This window comes from Notothenia coriiceps, unplaced genomic scaffold (genome assembly GCF_000735185.1).
Source record: "Notothenia coriiceps isolate Sejong01 unplaced genomic scaffold, NC01 NC01_scaffold00029158, whole genome shotgun sequence".
Taxonomy (NCBI): Eukaryota; Metazoa; Chordata; class Actinopteri; order Perciformes; family Nototheniidae; genus Notothenia; species Notothenia coriiceps.
The window spans coordinates 79,551-107,489 of NW_011361859.1; the positions used below are offsets into that span (position 1 = coordinate 79,551).

A 27,939-nucleotide genomic window follows, 5' to 3' on the forward strand; every position below is an offset into this window, starting at 1 on the left:
TAAATTGTTTTCACAATCCACACATTTTGTCTAGCACAAGGAAATATACGTTTTACATTTGATGAACATACAATTCAGGAATATCCTTTAATCACATTTTTAAATGATTATATAATAATAATAATTATAATGGTTGGATCATTAAATGTGTGGGCCAAGAAATACTTTTGGAGCAGTTTCCCTATGAAGACTACATTGATTTAGCATGAGTTGCAACTCCTAAATGGCTTTCATGGATGCTATTGATGTTCATGCATTGCTCTCTGCACTTAATTAGATGTTATTCTAAAGTTTTCTTCTTTTCTTCTTACGGCATTTTTTTTGGCAGCATTTCTCCAACTCTTTGGCATGTGCCAGAGTATTTTGTACACAGCACAACACATTCAAGTGGCCTTACCTATGCCAATTATGAACATGCCCCACACACCTCACGCCTCCACTTTACGATCTAGTGGGATTTATCTTTCCACACTTCAGGGTAATAGAAAATGGAGAGTAAATATAAGACAACTTTAAGAGAACGTTTCTGCATGAGGCCCAATGTTCTTTAGTTGTCTCGTCTCCATCAGGGAATGTTCCCATGTGGCCCACGCTGCGACTCCCTCCAAGAGTAGCTACTTCATAATGGACTCTATTGGCATGGCAATATGAAATGCATCTATGTTATTAATAACCTTTCAATCATGTTGCTGATTGAAGTGAATGCTCAATGGACCGTAGATGAAATTCAGTTATGATTGTGTGATTGTACATGTGTGCACACCGCCAGCCACTCCACCCTCTAAGCATCCATCCATCCATACGTCCAAGCAGGAGCGTGCATATTTTAGTTTTAGCCTTTTACAAAGGATTTATCATAGTCAGGAGACCAACCACCTCCCCCCCACCCTTCCACCTCCCTCCATCCTTATCCCACATAAACAGCCGTGGGACTTTAAACATGGCGCCCGGCCGGCGTGTGACTGAGAGAATGGGCCAACTGGTGGCTTCAGTGGCCAGGGGTCGCCCCCGCCCCTCTCCTCTCCTCTCCCTGGCTGGGTGGGTGGCATATGGCGGCCCAGGCAGGGACCCCTTTGGTGTGACACACACAAACACACACACTGAGAGACACACAGAAGGCCTGGAGCCACCCAGGCTGGGCCCACGATCGCCGTGGGAGACATGGTGTCACCAAGCCTCTGACAGAGGAGGGGTGTGTGTATGTTTGTGTGTGTGATCCCACCTTGGAAGCCCCCCCCCCCCCCCCCTCCTGAGAACGTCGGCCGCTGCCCGCCACCACATCCCCATGGTGACTCCGCTGTTGTCTCTGCTCATCAAAATTAGAGAGATTTACCTCTGCGTGCACACACAACACATGCACACTCACAGAGCCAACAGGTGGCAGGCCTTGCCCGGCACAGCAGGCCCGCTTCAAAGGTTAAACATACAACGGACCGCCCACTCTTTCTCTGCCAATATCCCAAGGGAGAGCGTGAGGGAGAAAGTGAGAAGAAGAGGACAAGATAAAAGGGGAGACAGAAAAAAAAAGGGTGTGTAAATAAGAGGGAGATAAAGGTCATTGGGAGCACGTTCATGTGGGAACACGCAGTGTGGTTAGTATATACCTGCCGTCCACAGTTTGTCGCGACTCCCCAATTACGCACACTTCAAAGTGAGTCATGTAGGAATTGAAAGCATACGTTAACACAGAATGCCTTTAGGGTTTTCCACTTCACTTACTTCTACGCGAACTGTGACTAACAGCAGATGGGAAACAAACAAACCTGGGTACAAGCGATCTTAGCGCAGACTTATTCATCACTCTTTCAACTCTGGGAATTTGCTTCATGCATCACACACGGATGAGAGAGGTCACAAGAGCATTGTGTGACTCCACTCAAAGCTAAGGACAGATAAATATCACCTCAGAGCAACAGTGACCTCTCAGCACACCGAGCCTATCAAGAGGAGGAAATTGACAGTGGATTAGGAAAAATGGATGACTCAACAGAGGGGACATAGTGTCTCTACATGGTGTACAACTGGAGTAAACAATAGAGACCAAGGCTTTATCCTGTCTGGTATCAGTTGTGCTGTCTGCTGCCTATTGTGCTACAGACCTATTCATGTTTTATCAGCACTTATGAGTGTACTTGTTGATACAAATAACAGAATTACTGAATCAGATACATTGCTTCCAGACGAGTCTACCACTTTCCAAAAGCACATCTGGTAGGATAATCCATCCGCATCTCACTCTACAGACCCTTTGGGGGGAAAAGTAAAAGGATGTTTTTAGCAAATGCATACCAAAACACTCAGGCAACACACCTGATACATCCCTCAATAAAATCCCATCCATAAATTATGACGCAAAAGAGCCCCGAGAGTCGCTCTGATTGTCTCCTTGGCTATAAAACCACTCGAGATCTCCGCACAGGATGCATGCATACGTTTTAATACGCGAGCATTAGTGTGTGTATGTGTGCATTTGTTGTGTTGCCATGCCAACTTAGTGTGCGTGAGGGGTCACAGTGTTGGCGTGACCTTGTGTTGCCTTTAAGCTGATAAGAGCCAAACAGAGGGGACGGCTATATGAATTCTAGTAATACTGCCCACCCCCCTCTCTCCCTCTCTCTCTCTCTCTCTCTCTGTCTCTCTCTCCACGTCCAGCAGCCTGCCTGCTTCCAGCCTGTCTGGTGCCAAGACTCAGATTTCAGAATTTCCTTCTACAAGCCACATTTAGAGCAGCCAGCGTAGTGTGTGTGTGTGTGTGTGTGTGTGTGTGTGTGTGTGTGTGTGTGTGTGTGTGTGTGTGTGTGTGTGTGTGTGTGTGTGTGTGTGTGTGTGTGTGTGTGTGTGTGTGAAGGGAACAGCTTCATGTAAGCATCTGTAGGATCAAACAAACAGAGGCCACAGTGCGACTAGGCTTAACAGGTGGACTGCATGGTGATTGGGTATGTACACACACTCTCACACAGAAGGACACACACACAGGACAATTCATTAGAGACGATCCTCGCTTCTAACTTTTGGAAATACGCTCTATTTTCTATTCTAGTCTGAAAGACAGTATAAGTTATGTGTACAATATTTGAAGATTGTTTAGTAGTTTGTACAAAATCAGCAGGTTAAAGCNATGTGTGTGTGTGTGTGTGTGTGTGTGTGTGTGTGTGTGTGTGTGTGTGACTTTCTCCTCTCACTGTCTGCCTCTCTGACCCCCACCACCCTGTTTTCAGCGAGCACTGTCCTTCTGGTGCCGCTCTTTTGCCTTTTATTCCTCTCTTTATCTACCTCTACCTCCAGTTCTTTGTTTTTTTTGTGGGACTTGACCTGCGCCGACAACCAGTGCAATACATGTCAACTAATATAAATGGTCATTTGTGCCCATGAGTAATAAACCCGATTAGACACACTAACATGCGGCACAGATTTATGTGTTCTCATGGCAGTAAAATCGCCACTGCTGAGAAGTTTGGAAATAGGGGGGTGGGGGGTCCTGTCAGCTGGCCGTAGAGATGTTGTGACATAGTGTGATGGGATGGCAGAGGATGGAGTTGGGGGGTGAGGTGGAGCAAATAAAAGGGATGAAACAGAAAGATGGTGGAAGAAAAGAATACTGATAAAAGACTGAGTTTCTCTCCCACACTCTCCCCCCCTGCCTGAAACGCCTCCATTGGACGCCTTTTCGGACTTCCGTTACATTGTGACATTACTACGTAACACTCGTTCCTCTATTGGCTAGCAGTCCAACACATTGTACACACTAGGCTAAAGGGCGGGACATCTCTAAGCGGTGGACCAATCGCAACAGAGCAGCCAGCTAACCAATCAGAGCAGACTGAGCTCTGGTTTCAGACAGAGGGTGGGAAGAGGTGCTGCAGCACAGGGAGTATGAGAAAAATAAAGAGCTTTTTGAACATTAAACATGGAGACATGTCACAGTAGAGACACAGAATACAAATATGAACCTGAAAATGAGCATAATAGGGCCCCTTTAAAAGGTTTATTCTTCCNTTATACAGAAATAATAGTCCGATAGCAAGGTGTTAGTCCAGTTTTCATCGTCACTATTTTGGCGAAGAATTTTTCGTGTTGGAAGCTAGGTTCTCCAAATCGGTTGATATCTGGATAAAGATTAGAAGGCAAGGACGAGTTTTTAAGAACTCTTTCGTCAGCGTTTTGTCGACACACTAATGAATTTTTTGATACTAAATCAAACTTCTAAAAGTCAGACCGAAATCTTTGGTTGTATCGTGTCTCTGTCCGAGACCACATTTCAGTGTTTTACTGTAAGTTATCGGAGTCTGTTCCTGAACAGAGATTAAGAACAGAACGAGACTAGAATCACGACCTGTAAACTATGAAGCTGGTACTATAGGATAACGTTTCTGATCTCGTGAATCAACCGTATGCCCTTACGAATTTCCGACCAAATCCAGGATAGATAGACTTGCGAGAGTCAAAATGCACAGTTGCTAACTTAGAAGGTACGTTTGGTTTCATCGGTACCTCACGGTGTCCCGATCACGAGCCTGGATAAAAACCAAGTGTGATATATCACGAACGGCAATCCTTATAATATTCCTTAGCTAAGACATTTTCCGAAAGTAACAATCACGCCTACTATGAGGTGATATAAATGTTAGTTCGGACTACCTCTTAATTTAGTAGATTTATACTTTAAGTTCTGACGGAGTTCCTGAATTTTTGCACCTACTGCAATTGTAAAAATACCAATTGTGCTGGTTCTTGACTTCAATACATGAACCGGGCTTCTTAGAGCTTTTGTTTAATAGATTTTCTATATGAAGTTGATACTACCGTAATTAAACCGGAGGTCACTCTTGACATTCCTTAGCAACCACAATATCACTAGTTCCTAAATAGGAAATTGTGGGTGTATTTTAGTTATAAGTTCCTGGCGGATTGAAGGTAGATGCATTGTAACGTTTTTAGTCGTAAGAACGGAGTTTTGCTTACGTCTCTTTGATCAGGTACGGTAACAATGAAGTTCCGACCCTAATTAACCTTGAAAAAAATAGTCCCACATAGTTTCTTCAGTTCAGGTTACAGCGAAGTACAACTAAGTTTTACGACGTCGAGCAATGATTGGTTCTCAATCTTTTTCCTGGGCTGTAAATGAGGACAAGACCAAACGGAATGTGACCGAAGGGATATCTTGCTGATCCTATCTTAAATTTTAAGAAGAAGAGAGGATGTTTCGGGAATTACCGTCCGCGGTAGAATGAATTTATATGAGTAATAATGGATGACAGGATGATCCCGTAACGCAAGGTTTCTTACGTCCCAACAACCAACAAGGATCTCAGAGGAATTTTCATGTTACCCTCGGTCTCGGAAAGAATAGTTCCGAGGTGAAAACACTTAGGTCGAAGGTCAAACACAAGCCCGCCGTCTGTGGTATAGGCAAAAAATTCTCACGCGAATTCTGGAAGGAAAAACTATTCGAATATCAATCCCGACTAATCTAACGTCGGGATCAAAACGAATAAAGAAGTGCTAATTAATGGAAAAACTTATTTTAACAGCTTAGTTGGAATCGGGTCTAAGATACACGTTGATGGTTTAGAAGAGAGAATCATTGAATTTAATTGTTCAAGGTTTATGGCTGAAAAGCATTCTAGTTTACTATCTAGTGTAATATTAGAACTTACGTTTCCGGGAGCTGTTGATAACACTATACTGGTCAAAGGCAAGAGGTCATTGATTTTGTTTCTAAGAGTAACAATTTTATCGTTAAAAAAGCACATAAAATCATTACTACTGAGTGCTATGGGAATAGAAGGCTCAATCGAGCTGTGGCTCTCTGTCAGCCTGGCTACAGTGCTGGAAAGAAACCTTGCATTATTCTTATTCTCATCTATTAATGAAAAGTAGTATGCTGCTCTCGCTTTACGCAGTGCTTTCTTATATTCATTGAGAGTAATATGCCAAATTAAACGAGATTCTTCAAGTTTAGTGGAACGCCATATCCTTTCAAGTTGTCTCGACTTTTGCTTTATTTTGCGGGTTTCGGCATTATGCCATGGAGCTAATCTATGTTGTTTTATTTTCTTCTTTTTCAAAGGAGCAACAGAGTCTAATTTTATTCGCAGCGCATCTGTAGCACTATCAACAACATGATCAATGTTGTCAAGGATTTATCGACCGTTGTTAAGGACGCTCACATCTGCAGAGAGCAGTCCGGTCGATTTAACTATATTCAAACCGACAAGACAAGAGGGACAAGAAAAACAGCGGAGAAGTAACAGGGCTGAAACCCTCCGTTTTACGCAACGGTCCAAACATAGCCTAGACATCAAACGGCGACACATATTCAGTTGCCAGTTCCTTTGGCATTAGGGCAGGGATATCTAGATACTTTCCAAGGTTTGACATAATGAATTGTGCTACTTTTAAAGCAAGCAACGATGTTTTCAAATCTGTAATCAAAAAGCTCCTCAAAAACGCTATCGAAGCAGTTCCTGCAGCCTGCCGTTGCTACGTTAGTTCAGACAGTAACCACGGACTATTTTTCTTAGCGGATGCATGTCATTTTAAATAAATAAATGCATACTATTTTTTAAATCAATAAAAACATTTTCTAAATCTATAAAAGTATTTTAATTCACATTGGGAGTCATATCGTTACTTTGTTTGAGAATGTAGCCATGTAATAAGCGGGGTCATTTGCAGCGACGCGGTCATTATGGGGAAAAGATGTCATTAATGGTCTAGAGATCAAATGTAAATAATGCTCTCAAGTAAATGTTATTACTGTCCTAGAAACATTTTATTAATCTACTTAAATACATTTAATTTAGAGAGAATATATCTTTATTGTCATCATACAACGAAATGTCTATGGCACCTCTCACTGCAGTAAAATATAGGCTAGAATAAGTGTGATTATTGCACTTAATGGTTTCACTAGAATACAAGTTGTCTGAACTTTACTTTACTCCGAGGAGTCACTTCAAACTGTTGAAACTAAAAAAACTTCTGGTGCTTTTATACAAGAAGATATTATACTTATATAAAAGTTAAGTTGAGTTATAATATGCAGCTGCAGGCAGTAGTCGACAGCTACTGTACATCTAATTTCACATTTCTTCCCCCCTGTCCTCCTAAATGAAACATGTCAAACGCACTTCCCTCTGAAATACCGGAGCAGGCGACAGTTTACGTAATAATCTTCTCATATTCTGCCACAGAGCTGCATATATTGTGGCACCTGGATCAGCTCGTTGCATGTGTTGTCTCCTGATTTGAGCCAGTGTGCCTGCAGCGCTAACATATTAGCATCGAGCGAGATGAGGGGCTGTCAGAGCGAGACCCCTGTGAGCATACAGCGACCCACGAGGCATGTGTCACCGGCCTCAGCGGCAAAACCACCATTGTTACCGTTGACATTTATCACGCATTTATTATCTCGGCCTCCCATGTAGCTAATTCCAACCCTCCCTCCTGTCTGCCTCTCAGCCACCGCACATTTCTAATTTGTGTGAGGTTGTTCTTTTCCAGAGGCGGGTGTATATATGTAACGGAATTACGTAATTATTTGAAAAAGGAGCTGAACACCCTTAGAGTTAAATCAAAATAAGATGTATAATCATGTTAATGGCACATTCGAAAAATTGAATTAATACAGTGGCATGATTACAATGTTATCTATTAAACTAAAACACCATTTTGTAAAGTATACAATAGCAGAAATGAGTCCTAAAACCCTAAAATGTAGTCAAGTCAAAATCAAAGTCAACTTTATTGTCAATCTTTCAGTTTGTGTGTACAGACAGAGAGATCGAAATACCGTTTCCCACAATCCCGAATACAAAAAATACAAATATATTTAAAAAGATGCATAAAAATATGTATATACCTATATATACACAATCAACAGACACATGCAAGCACAAGCACAACAATCAATATATACAAAATAACAGTCACTTCAATATCTATTTACAAAAGAGCAGTTCAGAAATTACTCCTAAAACCCTACATTGAGTCATCGTTTGAGCACTTCCTGTTCCCTCGTCTCAAAGTCAAAGTTTTTCTGAATGTGTTTTTGGTTGTTAGCCTGAAATGAGCTCCGTGGTTAACACAAACTGAAGAGATTTTGATCAAGATTACTTCCTGCAATAACCTAAAATCCAATGGAGAAATCCCATTGCTTCTTGTGGAGGGAGAAGGGAGATCCTGTGCGGCCTAAATACTTCATTTGCTATCTTTTTGACATTTCAGTAAACTACACGCCTACTGAATGCATCTGTTTAACGGTTTTCACTTTCTTGGGTGGAAATTGATTTTTGCTTGTATTCATTAGCATAGCATTTTATATTGTGGTAAGTTAAGAGAAGTTAATCAGGTTACTTGTATATTGTGAGACTCAGATTAGGTCACTGACTACTTATTTTAAGTATTTAATTTTGTCTTAATTTACATTATTGAATTTCATATTCTCTTCTTGTACATATCCCATATTCTATTGACATGTATATAGACTTTTTGCACTACATTTTAGTTTGTATTTTATTATATATTTTGCATTGTTGGAGGAGCTCAGGTCAGAAGAATTTCATTGCCATTTCTTCACTGTAGCTTTGTGCATATGACACTAAAATCTTTGAATCTTTAATACAGGGGGTCCGCGGGGTCTTTAAAAGTATTAAAAGTTGATAAATCAATTTAGCGAAAATTAAAGCTATTAAAAAGTATTAAACGGTTTTTTCCAAGGTGTTACATTTTGTAGCTTGTTTTCAATAAGTATATCAATGGTCCAAAGAGGTTGTATTCTACAGTCTGCCTGAATGTAATCATTGCGTAGGTGCGTAGTGTGATTCTGTGTAGTTTATTTCTGGCATCCCGTTGGATTTGACGTCATCTGAACAGGACATCTCACACTACCTGCTTTGATAGCGCGAGAAGGTCCGTTCACGCCGGTTGCTAAACAAACATCGTTTATGGGGAAAATGCAAGTCCTGTGGTACAAATGGTTGGAACGATAAGGAGGAAGACATATCAATAACTCGTATATGAGTCCAACGTGGGTAAAGTGTGTTGGCCAAGGTAACCGGTTAAAACTCCAAGTGGCGTTGAGGTCTTTAAAATGTATGGAAAGGGGTCTTAAAAAGGTATTACATTGTGAGCTTCAGGATCCTGCCTATACCCTCCTAATAATTGTGAACAGAATACATTTCCTAAAAGGTAAGGTACGTTTATTTATAAAGCAGCATTTTCATAAGGCACAGAGGCAATTCAAAGTGCTCTTACATGCATCATTAACAGGCTTAACAACGAAGACAACAGAAAGGAAACACAATAAATACACATAGTGGAAAGCAGATTCATGAAAACGCATGCCACTAAAAGAATATAAACCACCATAAAAATTAAAAAACAGCAATTGTAAACTACGGTAGGTGATAAAAAGTCGAAGGCCTCTGGGTGAAGGCAGATTGATTTAACAGTTAGTGTTTTTAGCCCGGCCGAGCTTAAAAAAAAAAAAACATACCACAGCGTTTGGTGAAGAACTCAGCTCTTTCTGCAAGTGCTTGTTTCGCATTTGTCGGGCAGCTACAAAAACTAAAAGTAGCCCCTCCAACTCCACCCTGGGCTCATTTCTTCTTCCTGTGTGTTCCCACGGAACGGAAGCAGCGTGGTGATGGACACGTCGCTCCCCTGTCTCGGCTGAGCCACAAGAGGCCCCCTAATGGGCGCAGCTTTCGCAGTGGAGGGCTCAGAGAAGGGGAGCCAGGACTCTTTACCCGCTGGCAATCAGGCCCTGTCCCCCCCGGGGCCGCCCGCCCGGTCCCAACTTTGGAGACACTCATCGTCAGAGGCGTAAGATGTATTCAGTGAAACATGGTCACCTAATTTGAGAAAAGGGTTGTGGCAAGGTTTACCAAAAGGATAAAGCACGACCTTGCTGTTTGTAAGTGAGCAAGTTTAAATCAGACACTATATTCCTGACTTCCCAATGTCACAAGCTCAAACCGGCAAACCACTATTTTGAGGCATTCTTATAATCCATATTTAATGGCTGTTTGCCATTTTGGATTCAAGTTAATACATATAAGTGGCCTGCATTAGAGTTTTACATTTGCAATTACAGTGAGATAAAACAGGACTGCATTTTTAAAGTAACAGTAATTATATATTGTTATTTAATATAGAACAAAAGAAAAATCGTGTTTATAAGTCTGTAACCAAGAACCCAACAGAAGACAAACCTGCGCACTGATTTTAACCCTTAACAATTTGGTTTTTGTAGGCCTTTCCTCCATTATGCCTAAGCTAGGCTTGCTCCTTCCCAAAGTTAACTAAAAATGGCGTTCAAGCACCAAATGTCTCTTGTTTCAGTTTCTTAATTAATAAACGTCATACAAATGCCTGCTGTTTTGGTGGCAGACTAAGATCATGTGTAATGCATCAGTCAGCACACACACACCAAACACCACAACACACACACAACACACAACACACACAACACACACACACGACACCGAGCCACCACACAGCAACACAACCACACAGCACAGCACACACACACCACCACGTTCCTCCCCATTTACACATTATGCGAGGAAGCTTGAATTTGATGTTTCTCCGGGTTGATAAGGGTCATATTAAATCCTCAGGCGGTTGCTATTTTTATGTGCAGCAGAAGACAGAATTAGTTTGCGATATTCATGCAATAAGGCTGCTTATTCGGCCGTCATTAGACTGGAAAATTAAGAAATTTAGGGCAACATTGCAAAGTCTCCCCCCCTCAAACACCTGCCCGCCCCTCTCTCAGAGTCCCTGAATGTGACTTAAGAAAAGGTCTTTATCGACTCAACTCCCTCTAAACAGAGCGGAACAATAATGTTCACTTGAAAGCTGGAAAAGAAAAAGAAAAGAGAGAAAATCCCAATGACGCAAATCCTTGACTTTCTCCTTTGCCGCTCCAGACCTCAGCGGGCTTTTCTGCTGAAGTGGCTGAAAAGTTTAGACTCTNAACTTCCTTGACATGCTTCACGTTTTGAAATTTCACAGATATCTGTTACGGTTCTTCCACAAAACGTTCACATGTAAGAGGTTTATCTCTCATTCAGAACAATGAAGCCTTTGATCTCTACAGAGCTCGTTAGCTCAACTATAAACACCTGTGTAATGGAACACGATGATGTCATCACTCCAACTGACATGCTCAGAGCAGCAGACTTCAGATAGCAGTGTGCCAACAGTCCAGCCGTGAAGACATCTACTGGACAGTTTTGAGATTTCTTCAAATGCCATGACAACACAATGCTCGCCCTGAAACACGGTTTTCTCATAACTTCAGTGAAAATACTCCAAACAGCCTAGAACTTCACAGGTTTGGTAACGAGGCAGCCATCAACGCATCTAAGCGTAGTATGGGGTGTTATCAAATGCCGTTGCCATGGCGACGGACCACTCGCCATGAAACACGATGTGGCTGTATGTCCCATCGACACGGTCCAATCGTCCCCCAATCTTCACTTGTATATCACCGGTCGATGCCTCAACAGCTCTACGCCAAATCTGAGATCTCACCATATGCCGTTTCCATGGAAACGCATCCCTCGCCATAAAACATGATGTCGCTATAACTCCTATGAAAATTGTCAAAAAGTGCTAAAACTTTACATGTGTGCTAACAGTCCAGCCGTGACGACATCTACGGAACATGCCGTTGCCATGGCAACACAATGCCGCCATGAAACACGGTTTTCTCATAACTTCAGTGAAAATGCTCCAAACAGCCTAGAACTTCACAGGTTTGGTAACGAGGCAGCCATCAACGCATCTAAGCGTAGTATGGGGTGTTATCAAATGCCGTTGCCATGGCGACGGACCACTCGCCATGAAACACGATGTGGCTGTATGTCCCATCGACACGGTCCAATCGTCCCCCAATCTTCACTTGTATATCACCGGTCGATGCCTCAACAGCTCTACGCCAAATCTGAGATCTCACCATATGCCGTTTCCATGGAAACGCATCCCTCGCCATAAAACATGATGTCGCTATAACTCCTATGAAAATGTTCAAAAAGTGCTCAAACTGCACATGTGTGCTAACAGTCCAGCCGTGAAGACATCTACGGGACAGTTTAGAGATTTCTTTAAATGCCGTTGCCATGGCAACGCAATGCCCGCCATGAAACGCCCCAAAACTTCACAGGTTTGGTAACGATGCAGCCATCAACGCATCTTAGCGTATCATGGGGTGTCATTATATGCCGTTGCAATGGCGACGGATCATTCACCATCAAGTTAGTTCAAAAGTTTGCACTTCAAATATTCTCCTGCTTTTCCAAGCCTCTTTACTTTATTTTCTTCTCTCATCACACATTCAAGCCCCCAGTGTTCATGTGTCATTTCAATCAAAATTTTTCACTTTCTTCTTACACATTACATTTCAGCAAAGCAGTTTAGCGTCAGCTTTTCAGCATAAAGCATTCCCACTAGCAATTTTTTCAGGAATTGCATTCTCTAGTTTTAACATGTTTTTTGGAAAATAGCTCGAAATAAGGTCTGTGGTTGAGCCAAACAAATTTAAGAGACGGATCACGTTTTGTTACGACATTAAATACATCCGCAGTGACCCCACCTCCCCAATACCACATTAATTCAAAGCCAGATAGAAGTGCTTTGTTTTGTCGTTTTGCAAAAAAACGAAACACTTTGATCTGATCTTCTTAGGAAAGTACCAGCGACCTAATGACAACACTTTTGTCCTTGCAGTGCCCCCCACACCGATCGCCCCCCCCCAGCTCCTGCGCTCCGGCCCCACCTACCTGATCATCCAGCTGAACACCAACTCCATCGTGGGGGACGGGCCCGTTATCCGGAGGGAGATCCAGTACCGGGCCAGCCAGTCCACCTGGATGGAGACTCACGGTGTGGGCTCTCTGACCTATAAGATCTGGCACCTGGAGCCGGACACAGAGTACCGGATCAGTGTCCTGCTGACGAGGCCCGGGGAGGGGGGCACCGGAGCTCCAGGGCCCCCCCTCACCAGCAGGACCAAGTGTGCAGGTGAGGCGCTTTTTTTACTCTTTTAGGTTGCAAGAACATCCTATTATTTATCCTATCACACGCTTTATGTGTCTGGCAGTGGCTCAGTCAGTAGGGGCTTGGACTGTGAGCCTGGGTTCAAGTCCCCAAACAGACCTAAATAGGGAGTGTGCACTGGTACTTAGAGAGGTCCCAGTTCACCTCCTGGGCCCTGCCGTGTTGCCCTTGAGCAAGGCAATGGACACTAGGGGTGAGGGAAATAATCGATACAGCATAGTATCGCAATGCTTTGCGTGGCGATATTGTATCGATTCACGGACGGCAAGTATCGATATTTTATTATATAGACTATTCATATAGCAAATCCAAATTAGCTTGTCAAAGCTACCATCAAATTCTGAGCGAGCTAAGAAAATAACTCAATCATCACCTACTTCATTTGCAAAGGCCTGCGTCCATACAGCGTAGTGGAAAACGAAGGCTTTTGTCACATGTTAAAGACACTGGAACCCAACATATCATGCAATCATATATCAATCAATATATATCAATATATATGCGCAATATTTAGCATATCGTAGAATCGTAATACTATCATATCGTGGCTTAAGTATCGCGATAGTATCGTATGATTCCCACCCCTACCGGACAACACACCCCTACATCCAATTACAAGGTTAAAACTATTATTGTTCAATAACGGCCCGTCCACACAGCGGCGTGCGTTGACGCTTGCCGGCGGGCGTGTCTGACACTCTACCAACAACCAATCACATGAATCTCCCGCCCCTGACACACAAGCAGAGGTTTGATTGGCTAGAGCTTGTACCTGGCATATGATTCGATTGGCTGACGCTTCTGCCGAGGCGTCAAAAGTTGAACATTGCTCAACTTTTGCAGCGAGCCACGCCAGCAAAGCTCCGCGTCGCTTCCCACGATGCAGTTCGGCGAAAAGTGACGTCACCCCATTCAAAGTGAATGGTGAAGCGTCAACGCACGCCGCTGTGTTGACGGGCCGTAATTGTGTTCAACATTAGCTTGAATATTAGCATGCTAAGACACTAAACTTTAATGCAGGTACGCTAAGCTTAGCATTGGCAGGTACAGCTTCACACAGCTGCCAAAGGAAGCATGACTGTACATTATTTGTCTTGTAAAGGCCAAATGTTTCTAGCGTTCATATTTAATTTGATACTGCTTCTAATAAGCCTGATTTTCCTTAGAGCAACACAATATGCTATTCCTAGCTTGGACGTGGCGACAATAAAAGGAAAGCTAATGGTTAAAAATGCATTAAAAGTAGAAAAAGTAATGGAAGTGCTTCTTATACACTTATCATCCTTATGAGACAGAGCTCAGATTAAGTTTTTAGCCCTAAATAGAAAGGGTAATTGGACCCGTGACTTTCTATGAGTTGCTATGACAGCAGCGTTGTACAGCATGCTGCAAACCCTTGAAGCATCAGTACAAAACAACAAAAGAACCCCATCTGGTTGCTCCTGCAGTTCACAGATATAGAAAGCAGTGTATTTTCTTTCCCAGAGTGTCTTCCTGCTCTTATGCTCCGAGATTCACTCTGAGAGCCGTGAGCTGCAGCTGGAAGCCTCATAAAACCGTTTTGACGCATCACTTAACAACCTGTAGTCTGCCTGCAGCCACGCAGAACTAAAGGTGTGTTTGTTGTTTCTGCAGCGAGGAAGAAGCCCCGATGCTTTTTATTTGTCCCAGACTAACTTACCCCGAATCAAAACACATATTAATGTTAAAGTATGCAAGACGGGGAGTGAAAAACAACAGATCATTTGTGAAGAATCATATTTGATCCACCATGACCTGCAGTAATGAAATATCAGCTGAAAAGATACACATTTATTAGATACAGTTTTTCTGATTTATTTGATTCATTTGTTCATAAATCTGCATTTCCCAACAAAAACCCAAATGTTTTATGTCAGTTTCACACTTCCTTTTTGTCTCCTGAGGTTTTTAAACTTTACGTTACCTGAGTTTTAGTCAAAAAATGATCATCACAACCTCGAATGGGCTTCCTTATGATGTCGCTGTGGAAGAAACATGTTATTGTGAGAAAAACAAGTGCATCTTACGTACGTACAACCCCTCCTTAAGAAACAAAAATATATTCTCCTTCAACTCAACAGTTATGTTCTCTAATCACCAAACAAATGGATCCAACTTTTATATGTTTGCCCCAAAATAGTTATGTTTTTTGTCGATAAATCTTTCATTTAATCTACCATGTAATACATGAGAGTATGTATTGATCTATTTTTTAAGTTATAACAAATGGGCTGCAGAAGATAAGATAAGATAAGACTTTATTCATCCCTAAGGAAATTGATGTGCCAGAGTTACAGAAATACAATAAACACAGCAGCATAATAGTAACACTGTACACTGAAAGTGCCGTAAGAAGAGCAATTAAATATCTACAGGAAACATGAAACATAGACGGTCACATCATTAATGTGCATATTACCAGTATTTAGAAGTAATTTGGTAATTTTGAGGTTTGTGTGTCGTGCCGGCGGACAACATAAGCCTCTCACCACCTCTCATGCTGCTCATCGGGGTGAAAAGACCCCCTGCTGCTCTGACAGGTCGACGGCATGACGGCCTGTCACCGGACACCCTCTCTACTCTCCTCTTCCTGTCGCCCACCTCCTGTCCAATCCCATCGCTCACAAACCTGAAGCTTCCCCCCCGAGGCGGCGTGACACAAACCTCTGGATGGATTTGTCTTCCTCATGTGTCACACGGAGCCGTGTCTCTTAGCACAATGACTCTTCCTTTTGGACGCTCTTTGAGTGTGACATTTCAGAATTACTGGTGCAGAGGATTGCAATCCCATGGGTCATCGTCGCGGGGGTCCGGCCACAAAAAGGTTCACACACTAAACGAATGATGTGCATCCTTACCCCCCCCCACCCCCCCCCGGTGTTTAGGCTTTTTGGGTGTTGGGGCACTTAGAAATCTTTCACTTTCTGACCTAAACAAGTTCTTTGACTTCCTGTTGCCCTTCATTAGTCATATCACTTGGTTTTAATAACCTGGTTACATTTGACATTTTAATTGTCGATCTTTCACCTTATAATATGCCATATGGGCATACATAGCTTAACTTCATATCATATAATAAATACTTCTCTCTTTATTTATTACCTCAGATTGTATAGAAGTCTATGAGAAAATGAATGTATATTTAAATGTTTTGAAACCAAGGGTGTTGAAGTTCTCACAATACATTTCTCATCTTTCCAATGGCCTTAATTTGAATGTGTCAGTGTATTTTTCTTTAACCTGATTTTTCTCAAGGCCTAGTTAGTATTGTCACTTTTAATTTTTGCAACCAAGTCCAATGCCGTGAACTCCTTCAAGGACAATGCAGTGTGCGAAAAAGCACACGTCCGATCGTCCGGGACGTGCTATTTACAATATCGGACAAGTACATATATAGGCTACAGTGGCGGCTGGTGGAAAATATTTTTGGTGGGGCTATGGAAATAGGGACCAAACCATACTAGGGCGGTCCGGGGGGATCCTCCCCCGGAAGACATTTTTGAGAAATGACCCCTTAAATTATAACTTCTGGTGATGTTTGATCTTCAGTGTGGTTAGCTATGAATCTTCCAAAACTGTGCAACAGTACAGTATGCCCACACAAACTGCAGAACACTGGTGCTTTGGGAACACTCAAATGATTTAATTCCCATTTAAAATAAGGAGACTAAATATGAACATTGTACGAACTGCGACACCTTGGATACGAGTCCAAACAACTCACAGACACACAGACACAGGCAAAGATTTGATGTCAGCTGTTGCTGTCTTTTTTTCTTTATTTTATACTGAAATAGAGCCCTGCTGTTTTGTTAGGGCTTTTTATTTAAAAACAATTTCAAATGTCGATGGTGAAATGGTGTGTTCAGTTAATAAGGAAATAAATTGAAATAAATTCTGTAAGAAAATAGTGGATTAAGGACAAGTGAAACATTTATTCGGACAAGTAAATTGCCAAGCTCACTTGTCCATGGACAGGTACTTTCTAAAAACGTTTTTCTTACACTTCACTGTATGGTGCTCTCCAAAGGGTCAGTTCAAGCTATTAAATGGCACTGTTTACAAGTGCATTTCTTCTCACTTGACTCCTTACTTCCTAAAGTATTATCTCTCCTGCAGGTTAAATATTCAGCGCTTCTTGTTGTTGACATGTAAACAGCCCTACGATAGACAAATATAGCAATAAGCACTTCAAAAAATATTGAAAGTTGAATCCCTTTTCTGCTAGGCCAATCTCTGGAGCTGTTTGAAAACCATTACAGGATCATTTGTTTGGTAGATTAAACTGTCACGAAGCTACTGGAACATCGACATGATTTAGAGGTTAAATTCCAAGAAATTGATACCTGCAGGAAAACTCATTGGAAAGTATGCATGTCAGTCGGTTCCAAACCCCGAGTGGTTTCAATAGTAAGTACCAGGGTGTGCACTGATAGTCCATCATCATCCCAACACAGCTCGCGGCAGGAGGGACCGCAGCTCACTGAGGCAGCTGCTAAAGACAAGCAGCCTGAGATGAAATGTGCTCACCCAAAGGGACTCTCACTCATTCATCTTCCTCTCTTATTCCCATCATCTCTCGTCCCGGTCTCCCTGTTGCCTCTGGCTAATCCGTCTGATTAGTCTAATCAAGCTGAATGTCAGTTTGGGGTATGGGACCGGTGGAGGACTGGCGGGTGGAGGAGGAAGGACAGAGTCAGCCGTAATGATGAGTAATGGTGTCCTCAGCAGAGAGGCCTGGTTACACTGGGATTAGACTGCCATGCAGAGCTGGAATTGTTTAAAAAATTGGATGTTCTCATGCACATATGACACGACGGGCATGATACAATTTCAAGATTGATTGATACTTTTCCACGAGAAGGTTTTGGCTGGGGTCTTAGAAAACGATTGCATTACATTGGTATGAGTTGTAAAGGCAAGCAGTGGGACTCTGAAAATAACCAAGATTCTATGAGAAAATATCCCTTCTTCCCTACACGTCTACCATTTGGCTACGTCACCCTCTTTTGTAACTTCTGGCTCTAAGAAACAAAGATGGCCACTGCCTAAATGTCAAACTTAAGGTTATAAAACCATGGTATAAAAATACACATTACTAAGTTAACTTCAACTACACAGTCAATATTTATAGTTTTCAGTATTACATGTCAAACACAAATCAGCCGAAGTGTTTCATCCTTACAATTTCATGAGTGATTGATACTTTTCCACAGGAAGGTTTTGGCTGAGGTCTTACGGCCCGTCTACACTACAGGCATCGAAAAATTCTTTCAACGCTTCGCCCATTCACTTGAATGGGGTGCCGTAGAAGATTTTTAATCTTCGCCGAACTGCATTGTGGGGAGCATGTCATGGCTTTGCAAGCATCACGAGCATCTATCGGCATCAAAAGTTGAACAATGTTCAACTTTTGAGGCTCGATGCTTGGCATCAGCCAATCAAATCCCGTTTATGCAAATCCCGCCAGTGCAAGCGCTAGCCAATCAAACCGCGTGCAAGCTGGGAGAGCCAGACCGCAGTTCATTTCCTCATATTCCAAACGAGATATTACGGTAGCAAATCACCCGGTTCTTTACGACCAGAACTATTTACCGGGATACAAACGGGAGGAACCAGGCATGGAGGGAGGTGGCAGAGACAGTGGGTGAAACTGGTAGGTTTTTCGCCTGTTTGGAGAGTTTATATCCAGTTTACTTCGTTTTAACATTGCTATTGCTTTGTATGTCGGGGGCGGGAGATTCATGTGATTGGTTGATGGTCGCGTTGCTCGCAAAAAATCGCCAAGCTTCAGACACGCCCAGCTTCAAGATTTTTTGATGCCTGTAGTGTAGACGGGCCGTTAGAAATGGATTGCATTACATGTGTATGATTTGTAAACGCAAGCAGTAGGAGACTCTGAAAATAATTCAGATTCTATAGAAGTCTATGAGAAAATGTCCCTACTTCTCACCCTATTTTTAGGTCAGTGAACAACATATCTGAAGAAGTGCTTTGTTTTCAAATGGCTAGCAGGAGGAGTACTCTTCTACACGCCTAACAGACCATTTATACTGTATAGAAGAAAATGACCCTACTACGTCTCACTTGATTTCTTACCTCAGTAAGCATATTCCTGATGGGTTGATTGGCTCAATTGCTTGGCTTCAAGTGTATTGACTGTATCACTGATTCATTATATTACACAAGCAGCTTTTAGCCATAATCTATGAAGTGCTTTATTTCAAAGAAACGGCAGAAGGCATCATTTCTGGTTTCAAAATGAAGTCCATCGAAGTCTACTTCTCAGTTGATCTTTTGCTTCAGTAAACCTTTGTCTGATAAGCTTAGGGTCTCAATTCAGTATATATGATGGTCCCAATAAGAGTAAAACTGATTATAAAGGAGGGTATGCTTCGGGGCGTTGTTGCTTTCTGATTTAATGTTGCTACCATGCTTTTAATGCCTTACAACTTTAACCATATCACAGTCTGTTTTCAGTTTATGAAAGTAAATAATTCATTATCATTTAAAGCCCCTACATGTCTTTTTTACCATTTGGCTACTACTGGCTTTTGTAACTTCTGGTTCTAAGAAACAAAGATGGCCACTGCCTAAATGTCAAATATAAGGTTTTTAAACGATTGGTAAACAAATAAATAGGAAGTATATCAGTATTAGATGTCAAACATAAAACAAGCCAAAGTGTTTCATCCTTTTCGGGACAGAGCAAACATCTCCAGATTAGCAAGGACTCTAAAGGACATTGCCTTCTCGTCTCGTCCCCTCAGAGCTCATGTCCCCTCCGTGACTTTGCTTAATTAATTTACACAGCAGCTTCTGATCTATGTTAAGTGAAGCAGCCACTCCGGCAGCTCATGCTCTTCCCGTCCAAACGCCGAAAGCTTCACCCTCCTCTCGGTGTATTTGACGTCTCAGCGATGCACTTGAACATCCAGGGCTGGCTGCAGGACAGAAATAACCCCCAGTGTTCTTGTCCATTTTGCATGACAGGGACATCCGAAATCACAGCTCTCACACATGACAGCAGTAATTAGGCTTGAGTCTCTGCCAAGGCTGTGCACTGCTCTTCCACACTCAGATGGGGAAGTAGAAATGTTTGTGCTGTTCTCTAAGGCCCTTTTATTTGTTCATAGATTCACCCCTCTATAACCTCCTGGTCTCTGTTTGTAGAGGAAGCTGCAACTGTTGCTGTCTGCATTTCCCATCAGTATTTTTCTCTTTGAAAGTGCACTGGGTGATAGTTTTGGGTTAAAAAAAAACATCGACAACACAAACAGAACCAGCGTCTCATCCCCTTGAACTTAAAAACAAACTTATTATACACTGAAAAAACATTTACTTAGAAAAACCTAGGTAACAATTTCCACGCAGAAATTCTAAGTAAATGTAACAACCGATGTTTCAAGCAAGATCTACTTAAAGTTTGTAAGTGTTTGTTACTAAAGGGAATCATCAGTCACATTTCAGTTTGTGTAAGTACATTTGACTACTAGTGCATAGTAGATACTTAAGATTACATTTGCATCTTATTAGAAAATCTCCAGGAAAAGATATTTGGCTTTTCAGGTTTTTTTTACTTGCTATTCTTACCTTTTATTTAATAAATATGTAGGTAATATTTTAATATAATTTCTTCTACTCTACATCAAATGCAAAAGCTACTACAAAACATGAAACGGTAGACACTTTCATATTAGCTGCTATGATACCAGAGTGTATGATGACAGCTTCCGGATCCGGGTCATTCTGGCTACGCAGCACTCATTCACCAATGGGTAATGTTTAGATGGATTTTAGGAACTTTCCCTTCGATTCTATTGGCTCTAACGGTTCAAAAGAGATGTCAATCATCAAAATCGACCGAGGGGGGCCATAGATATCGAAAATGCACCTAAATGACCCCAGAAGTGTTTTTTTTGTGCTAAATCTCTCTAAAAAGGTCAAATGTCACTTGTTTTGCATCAATATTGATACAGGGTACTTATTATATGTTATAGTTTGGATTCCTAAAGCTTTTAGTCTACTATCCCATCATTCAAGGGTGGTTTTCACTATAAGTAATGTTTTTTTTTTGGACGGACACTATAATTTACATTTTTTTTTACTATGTTCAATCTGAATTTACTTTAAAATAAAAACATCTATATTGATTCTGACATTTCTACATCCAACTCACCGATTTATCATTGCTTTGAGAAGAAAGATTATTAATTTACCCCTTTTAGAAGGGAAGATATGGTCATTTGTTCTGGGAATGTCATTTTTGAGACCTGAAAAACAGGCTCGGAGCTCAACTGGTTAAACAACACATTTATTTGTGTTCAATGTCTGATAGTTTCATCATGTATTGTCTTATATGTCACATACAGTGGCAGAAAAGTGCCCAAACATCTCCAGTCACGTCCTCTTGGGAGATACCTCACGTATCCCAATGAATGCTAACGCTAATGAACGCAGCTGCTTGCTAATACGTTCCCCATAAAATGTTTATAACATGACAAATGCTTTTACAGCGTGTTCCTCTGTCCCCAAGTGGCAGGTTAATGCTGCTATAAAAAAGATTATCTTGTTTCATAATGTTACTCATAGACTGTAAATAATGATGTGGGTTTTGAAGTTTATTCTTGACCTTGGGATAGTTTATGCTACATTATAATCTCAAATCGATGTCCTCCTAGCTTTTCTTGTTTCTCACAGTCTTTATCAACACATGGAACATACAGTATTACGTTTTTGTAACAAGAAAAACCTTTAAAAAGCCTAATTTGTTCAATATTTCTTAGAATATTTCTTAAATTCGCTTCACATTGTAGAGAATTAATGAAACGTTGAAATTTAATGTAACAGATAAAATAGGAATACATGCGCGAAACCTCATTTTATGTGGCTCACAAGAGCTTGCAAGTAATGTAATATACAATACAATTGGTGTAATTGTTGAATATTTGCTTTCAATTATGTGCCCTAGACTTCTGCTTTCAGACGTAGTTATTTATGGAGTTATTACGAGAACTGATAATAATCCAATGCAGAGCCAATAATGTAATATAATACATTATGTTGTATTTCTTATATATTTATATATGTATATTTATATAGTTTTAAAGTTACAACCGGCTCTTTGAGTGCAACCATAATGCTAATGTGGCCCGCAAAGAAGTTGAGTTTGACACCCCTGCATTAGACGATATATTGGTTGTTGTTGGAAAAATCTGCATTTTTGACCTGCAAATATACTTAAGAAAACCCCAAAAGTTAAAATATAGATTAGATTACATAAACTTATTGATCCTATATTGTTAAATTGTTCTGCTAAAATAGCAAGTAAATGAGGCATTGTACATAATGTAAAACTAAAATACAAAAAATAAACAAAAACTAATACATACTGTATATATTTACGTACTGTATAATATCGGTTAGTATGACCTCACTGTTTGCAGTTTATTGATATGTTTCTGCTTCCTGTCCCCCCTCAGAGCCGATGCGTGCCTTGCGGGGTCTGACGGCTGCAGAGATCCAGCCGAGGCAGCTGGCCCTGCAGTGGGAGCCTCTGGGATATAACCTGACGCGCTGCCACACCTACACCCTGTCGCTGTGCTACCGCTACTCCATGCCCACCGGGGGGGGCGGCGGGGGCAACAACGCCACCGTCAGAGAGTGCCTGTCCGTGGAGCGCAACACGTCCCGCTTCACCCTCAGAGACCTGCCGCCTTTCCGCTCCGTCCACATCCGCCTGGCCCTCGCCAACCCCGAGGGCAAGAGGGAGAGCCGGGAGGTCACCTTCCAGACGGAGGAGGACAGTGAGTGGAGGTTTTTATTGTGAAAAGATACGGCCAGAGAGGGCAAAAGTACACACATCCTTTACTCAAGTAGAAGTACAGATACTCGTGTTTAAAAATACTCTGGGAAAAGTAGAAGTACTGACTAAACTTGGTGGAAGTTTGAAATGTGGAAATGAACTTAAGTAAAAAGTACCCATAACTTGCAGCTGTTTTAAAGAGTACCTGACCTCCCTTTATATTAATAGAACAATAATGTCATTGTTAGCTAATGAATGTTTCCATGCTGAACAACGGCAACATGACAACATTTCCATTGGTCCCTCTTCTTTAGAGAAGACCAGGAAATGATGGATACGCGGATCGTGTTCAAATCAATAGGCACGCAATGACTCTAAATAATAATGATCACGCCACCAAACACACATTCAAACTAAAGGAGCCAGCCTGTTTGGAAAATGTGAGAAGTAGAAAGTACAGGTATTTGGGTTCAACATGTAAGAAGTAGAAAGTACAGGTATTTGTGTTCAACATGTAAGAAGTAGAAAGTACAGGTATTTGTGTTCAACATGTAAGAAGTAGAAAGTACAGGTATTTGTGTTCAACATGTAAGAAGTAGAAAGTACAGGTATTTGGGTTCAAAATGTGAGAAGTAGAAAGTACAGGTATTTGAGTTCAACATGTAAGAAGTAGAAAGTACAGGTATTTGTGTTCAACATGTAAGAAGTAAAAGTAAAAAGTCATCAGAAAAATAAGTCGTGGAGTAAAGTACTGCTACCAGAAAAATGTACTTAAGTACAGTAACTAAGTATTTGTACTCCACTACTTCCCACCTCTTGATATGGCGCTAAACTGTGCAACATAGAGTGGTGCAGTCTTCATTAATGAGGCTAATAATCAAACTTATCCAGACAGCAAGCTGATTATGACTCATATAAAACGAATGAATAAAATATCTATTTATTTTGTGCAACCTTAATGTGGAGAATACGAGGCAATATCAGGGTTATTGCTAAGTAAATTCACACAAAGAATTTCCATATATAAACACAACGTGATGAATTAGGTCACCAAAGAGGAACAAGTAAAGAATTATTATAACAGATATTTTTTAAACTATTATAACATTAACACATACAGTATAAAAAATCCCCAGAAAGTAGGTAAAGTAGTAAGACCTGTTACTGTGAAAAATAAAATATGGGCATTAAATCCGAATTTTAAGTCGAAAAGAGAACAGTAGTGGGAAAATATAGATAAGAGATTGTGCAAGGTTCACAGTATTTTTTTGCATGATGATTCTTTTATGTATGCACTGAAGCTCTCTATTGTCAACTCCTTGAATTTCTCGTATTCATTGCTTGCTCACATAATTATTGTGCACTGCTTAACACAAATCCATGCCTTTAGTCATCCAGTAGCAGCATAACATAAACACATATTGACTTGCAAAAGAAGCTGGATCAGCTAAACAGAAGATCGGCCTTTTAAATGGAGAGCAGAGGAAAATTAATCAGCACGGGCTGCGGCCGGCAGCAAAATGGTGAAATTAATTTGCTTATCTTTGTATTAATATTTCCCCTTGTACACCAGCAGATAGGCACATTTTAATGCAAATGCCCAGAGAGTGGAAGCACAGAAGGTCAAATACTTTTTGTTCTGGCGAATAACAAGACTTTTCCATGTAATTGAGGGAGATCTCGACCCAGTGGATGACAAAAGAAATATTTGTATTGTAGCTTCAAAATTGATTTGCTTTAAAGGTCCCATGTCATGCTTTTCTGGTTATTACCCGTCCCCTTGTGTGTTATGTAGCTTTTTCTGCATGTTAATGGTCTGCAGAGTCACAAACCCTCAAAGTACACCCTGTAGCGAGTAAGAAAAGACCTGTCTATGCTGCCCCAGAACGCCTCGTTGGAGATTTCTCACTTTCCATTTGTTTGTACCGGGAACCGCATGACGTCAAGCGGTTTTTCCGGTTGTGTATTTTCAAAATCTAGCGCACAAATATGTCAATAGAGTAAAATCCATAATAAACAACAGCAAAGGCACAATTCACAACAAAAGATTTACAGTGTTTTTGATGATGACATTTTGCTTTCCTGTTTGTTTTTTTAAATCTGGGAATGCTGCTAAAGTCTGGCAGGGCATCAGACTAAATCTAAATTGTTTAAATCACACATGTTGTAAACACATCTGCACGTTAGCTGAATATTTTTGTAAGAGAGACGGACGTGAGCTTTAGAATTATGATCCAAAAAGTCAGTTATATCCAGTTTGTTTGCCGGGAATATTCAACACTTATTAAGAACAACAATGGCAGCCCTAAAATGTAGTTGTAAAGCCCCTAACAATGTTAAAATAGTATTCCTTTGTGACTTAATAATCAGGCCCTACTTGTCAACCCTCCCGATTTTCGCGGGAGACTCCCGATTTCATTGCCTTCTCCCGGTTTCCTCCCGGGGTCATATTTCTCCCGATTTCTGACAAAATCAGATTTACACACGACTGTTTCCACTCGGACTTTAATACAGCTACGCCATTGTTTGGTTTCCATGGTAACACGTCTCTTTAGTAGCGCGCGCAACTCAAAGTCTGAGCGGGTGAGGCAGATATTCACAGAAAACAGAACAAGAATCGACAACTACTCACTCCTTTCCTGTAAAATACAGGTCCAGCCCACACATATGCTCCATCAAGGACGGTGCTACAGGCCGCAAGGCAGTGCACTTACAACTACAATAAGCATGTTAATGTTAATCTAACAGCTCCGGCGATCCACTAGCACCCCCCCCTCCCCCCAACTTTGCATTGGTCCCGATTTCTGAGGTCTAAAGGTTGGCAAGTATGCCCCTTTAACCAAAAAGTCATATTGTTAAAGGGTAGTTTTGCTAATTATATGAGGCACTCTCCCTTTATTCAGCATGTTTTTCTTATCTTTAATTTCTATATCTTCCTGAATATCTTTTCACATTATTTATGACTCATTCAAAGACACCTGTGTGCCTGGGTTTATTTTTGAAATAATAATAATTTTTCCACGCATGCATAAATCAGACGTTTTACCACAGACAGCTCTCTCAGCTTGGGCTTAATTTATATTTTCTGTCGTGTTAATGCTGGAAGACTATTATCACTAAGTGTTACCGCTGGGCCCTCGGAGCCAACAACCCTCTGAGGAACCATCATTTATCCTCAGAGTTTTATAGTCAACTCTGCAGCAACTTGGCACCAAAAAAAAAAGAGGTTCTTTAAGGAGATGCATCTCATTAAGATAAAAAAAATGCAGAGAGCTGCTGAGCCGGTTCACGGGTTGGATCACTGCGCTGTTTTCCTGTCAGTAAGGTGCTAAAGAAGAAAAATGGAGTGTCATGCTGCAGGACGCGGTGCTCTGTTATCAGACTGGAGGAGCCAGAATCTCAATTCATCCCGAGGGTTAGAGCACCGTTTCCTTTCACCACCTTCCTCCTCCTCCTCGGCCTGGTGCCTTTTCGCTCTGTCAAAGGTGTTGAAACCCCCCCGGTATGCCCCCGTGAGAGTCCATTGACAGAGGACAAATTGTTTGTTTCTGAGGTTTGTGTTTTCTTTCAGTTCCTGGAGGCATCGCTTCGGAGTCGCTGACCTTCACACCGCTCGATGACATGATCTTCCTTAAGTGGGAGGAGCCTGTGGAGCCCAACGGCCTCATCACGCAGTACGAGGTAGGGCATTTTATTATTTTTTTATTTTATAGTTAATTGCAGGAATTTTAAGTTATGAGTGTTGTCACTTCATACATTTATATTTTATTATATACACTTCATACAATCATTTTTAACTATTTAACCAAAGGAGTACAATTAAATAAATATGTATTATGTGAAAATAATCGGATAATTTAAAAAACATTTTTAAAACTATTTAAAGGTGACCTATCATGCAAAATGCACTTTTGTACGTCTTGTATACATGAATATGTGTCCCCGGTGTTCCAGGGAACTCACCAAGTGTCAGAAAACCCAACCCTCTCTATTTTCCTCCATACCCAAATCTCTAAAAAAGGGTCTGCAACGGATCTGATACAGACTGATCCAGATTTGAACACTTCTATGAAGTCACAAAAGTGGCGCTACGGCTATTGGGCCAACTCCACCAATCAGGAGGAGACAGCCACGGACATTGCCGTTGGAAAGCGCTGGAGACGCTGTAGTACATATGCCAGGCCTGTAGATGGTGCTGTTCTCACAGAATCAGCCCATGCAAAGACAGTGTTAAATTGAGCAAAATGAGGAATGGCTAAAATGCATGATCTGTTTGGTATTTTGAAAAATAAAAAGTGTAAATATGCCTTATATAGGTATGGTCCTATACTATATTATTCAAATATAGCATGATAGGTCCACTTTAAGGAATAAAATGTAAAGAATAAACAAGTTTGGAAAAATAGATTTTTGATGGTATGAATACTGTTCAACCAGAGGAATAACATAGAAGAAATTCAAGTATTTTTCATTTTACTATTTAACCAAAGGAATAATAAAAGCTATAATAGTAGAAGAAAAATCAAACAAACGAAATACGAATAGTAAATCGGTCATGGAATAAATGAATGGTACAAATAAAACTATGAGTACTGCACGAGCTCAAATTTAAATGAACTATTTTTTACTATCATTACCAAAGAAAATCTTGTTTGTCATGCAACAAAAATCCAAATGCCTCTTTCACATCACACACTAATCCTCTCCAGGTGTACACATACTTTATTCTTCGCTGTCTATATATATTTTTTAATCACTACAATGACTCAAAGTAAGGAAAACTCTCCTCTGCTCACTTAAAATACTCTATGATTTCCCCACGGCTTGTTTTATTCTGGTTCTCGCCCGAACGCTGGTAGCATAACTCGAGCCACTTGAGAGGAGTGGACCCACTTTCCACGGTTCACTGGATTTACTGTTCACGTTCACATGGTAATGAACCGGGCTCAGACTCCAGGCTGTAATTACATGGGGGACAACCGCTCTAATTACTTATTTGCCTACGAGAAGCCTCCACAAGGGGGCACCTTTAATTGTTTCTAATT

The 27,939-nt window shown here is 41.1% G+C and overlaps 2 protein-coding genes across 2 annotated transcripts in view; both read left to right on the top strand.

The window, feature by feature from the left end:
• The window catches only part of LOC104958650 (receptor-type tyrosine-protein phosphatase U-like), a 71,374-nt gene that overhangs the window by 30,069 nt on the left and 13,366 nt on the right, over positions 1 to 27,939 (top strand). The window contains exons 2-5 of the mRNA XM_010786412.1: positions 9,562 to 9,826; positions 12,739 to 13,032; positions 22,572 to 22,895; positions 26,466 to 26,575. Coding sequence (XP_010784714.1) covers positions 9,562 to 9,826; positions 12,739 to 13,032; positions 22,572 to 22,895; positions 26,466 to 26,575 — 993 coding nt within the window. The remainder of the gene's footprint in view (positions 1 to 9,561; positions 9,827 to 12,738; positions 13,033 to 22,571; positions 22,896 to 26,465; positions 26,576 to 27,939) is intronic.
• ankfn1b (ankyrin repeat and fibronectin type III domain containing 1b) overlaps positions 1 to 27,939 on the top strand; it is an 84,914-nt gene that overhangs the window by 6,476 nt on the left and 50,499 nt on the right. The gene's annotated exons all lie outside the window — the stretch shown is intronic.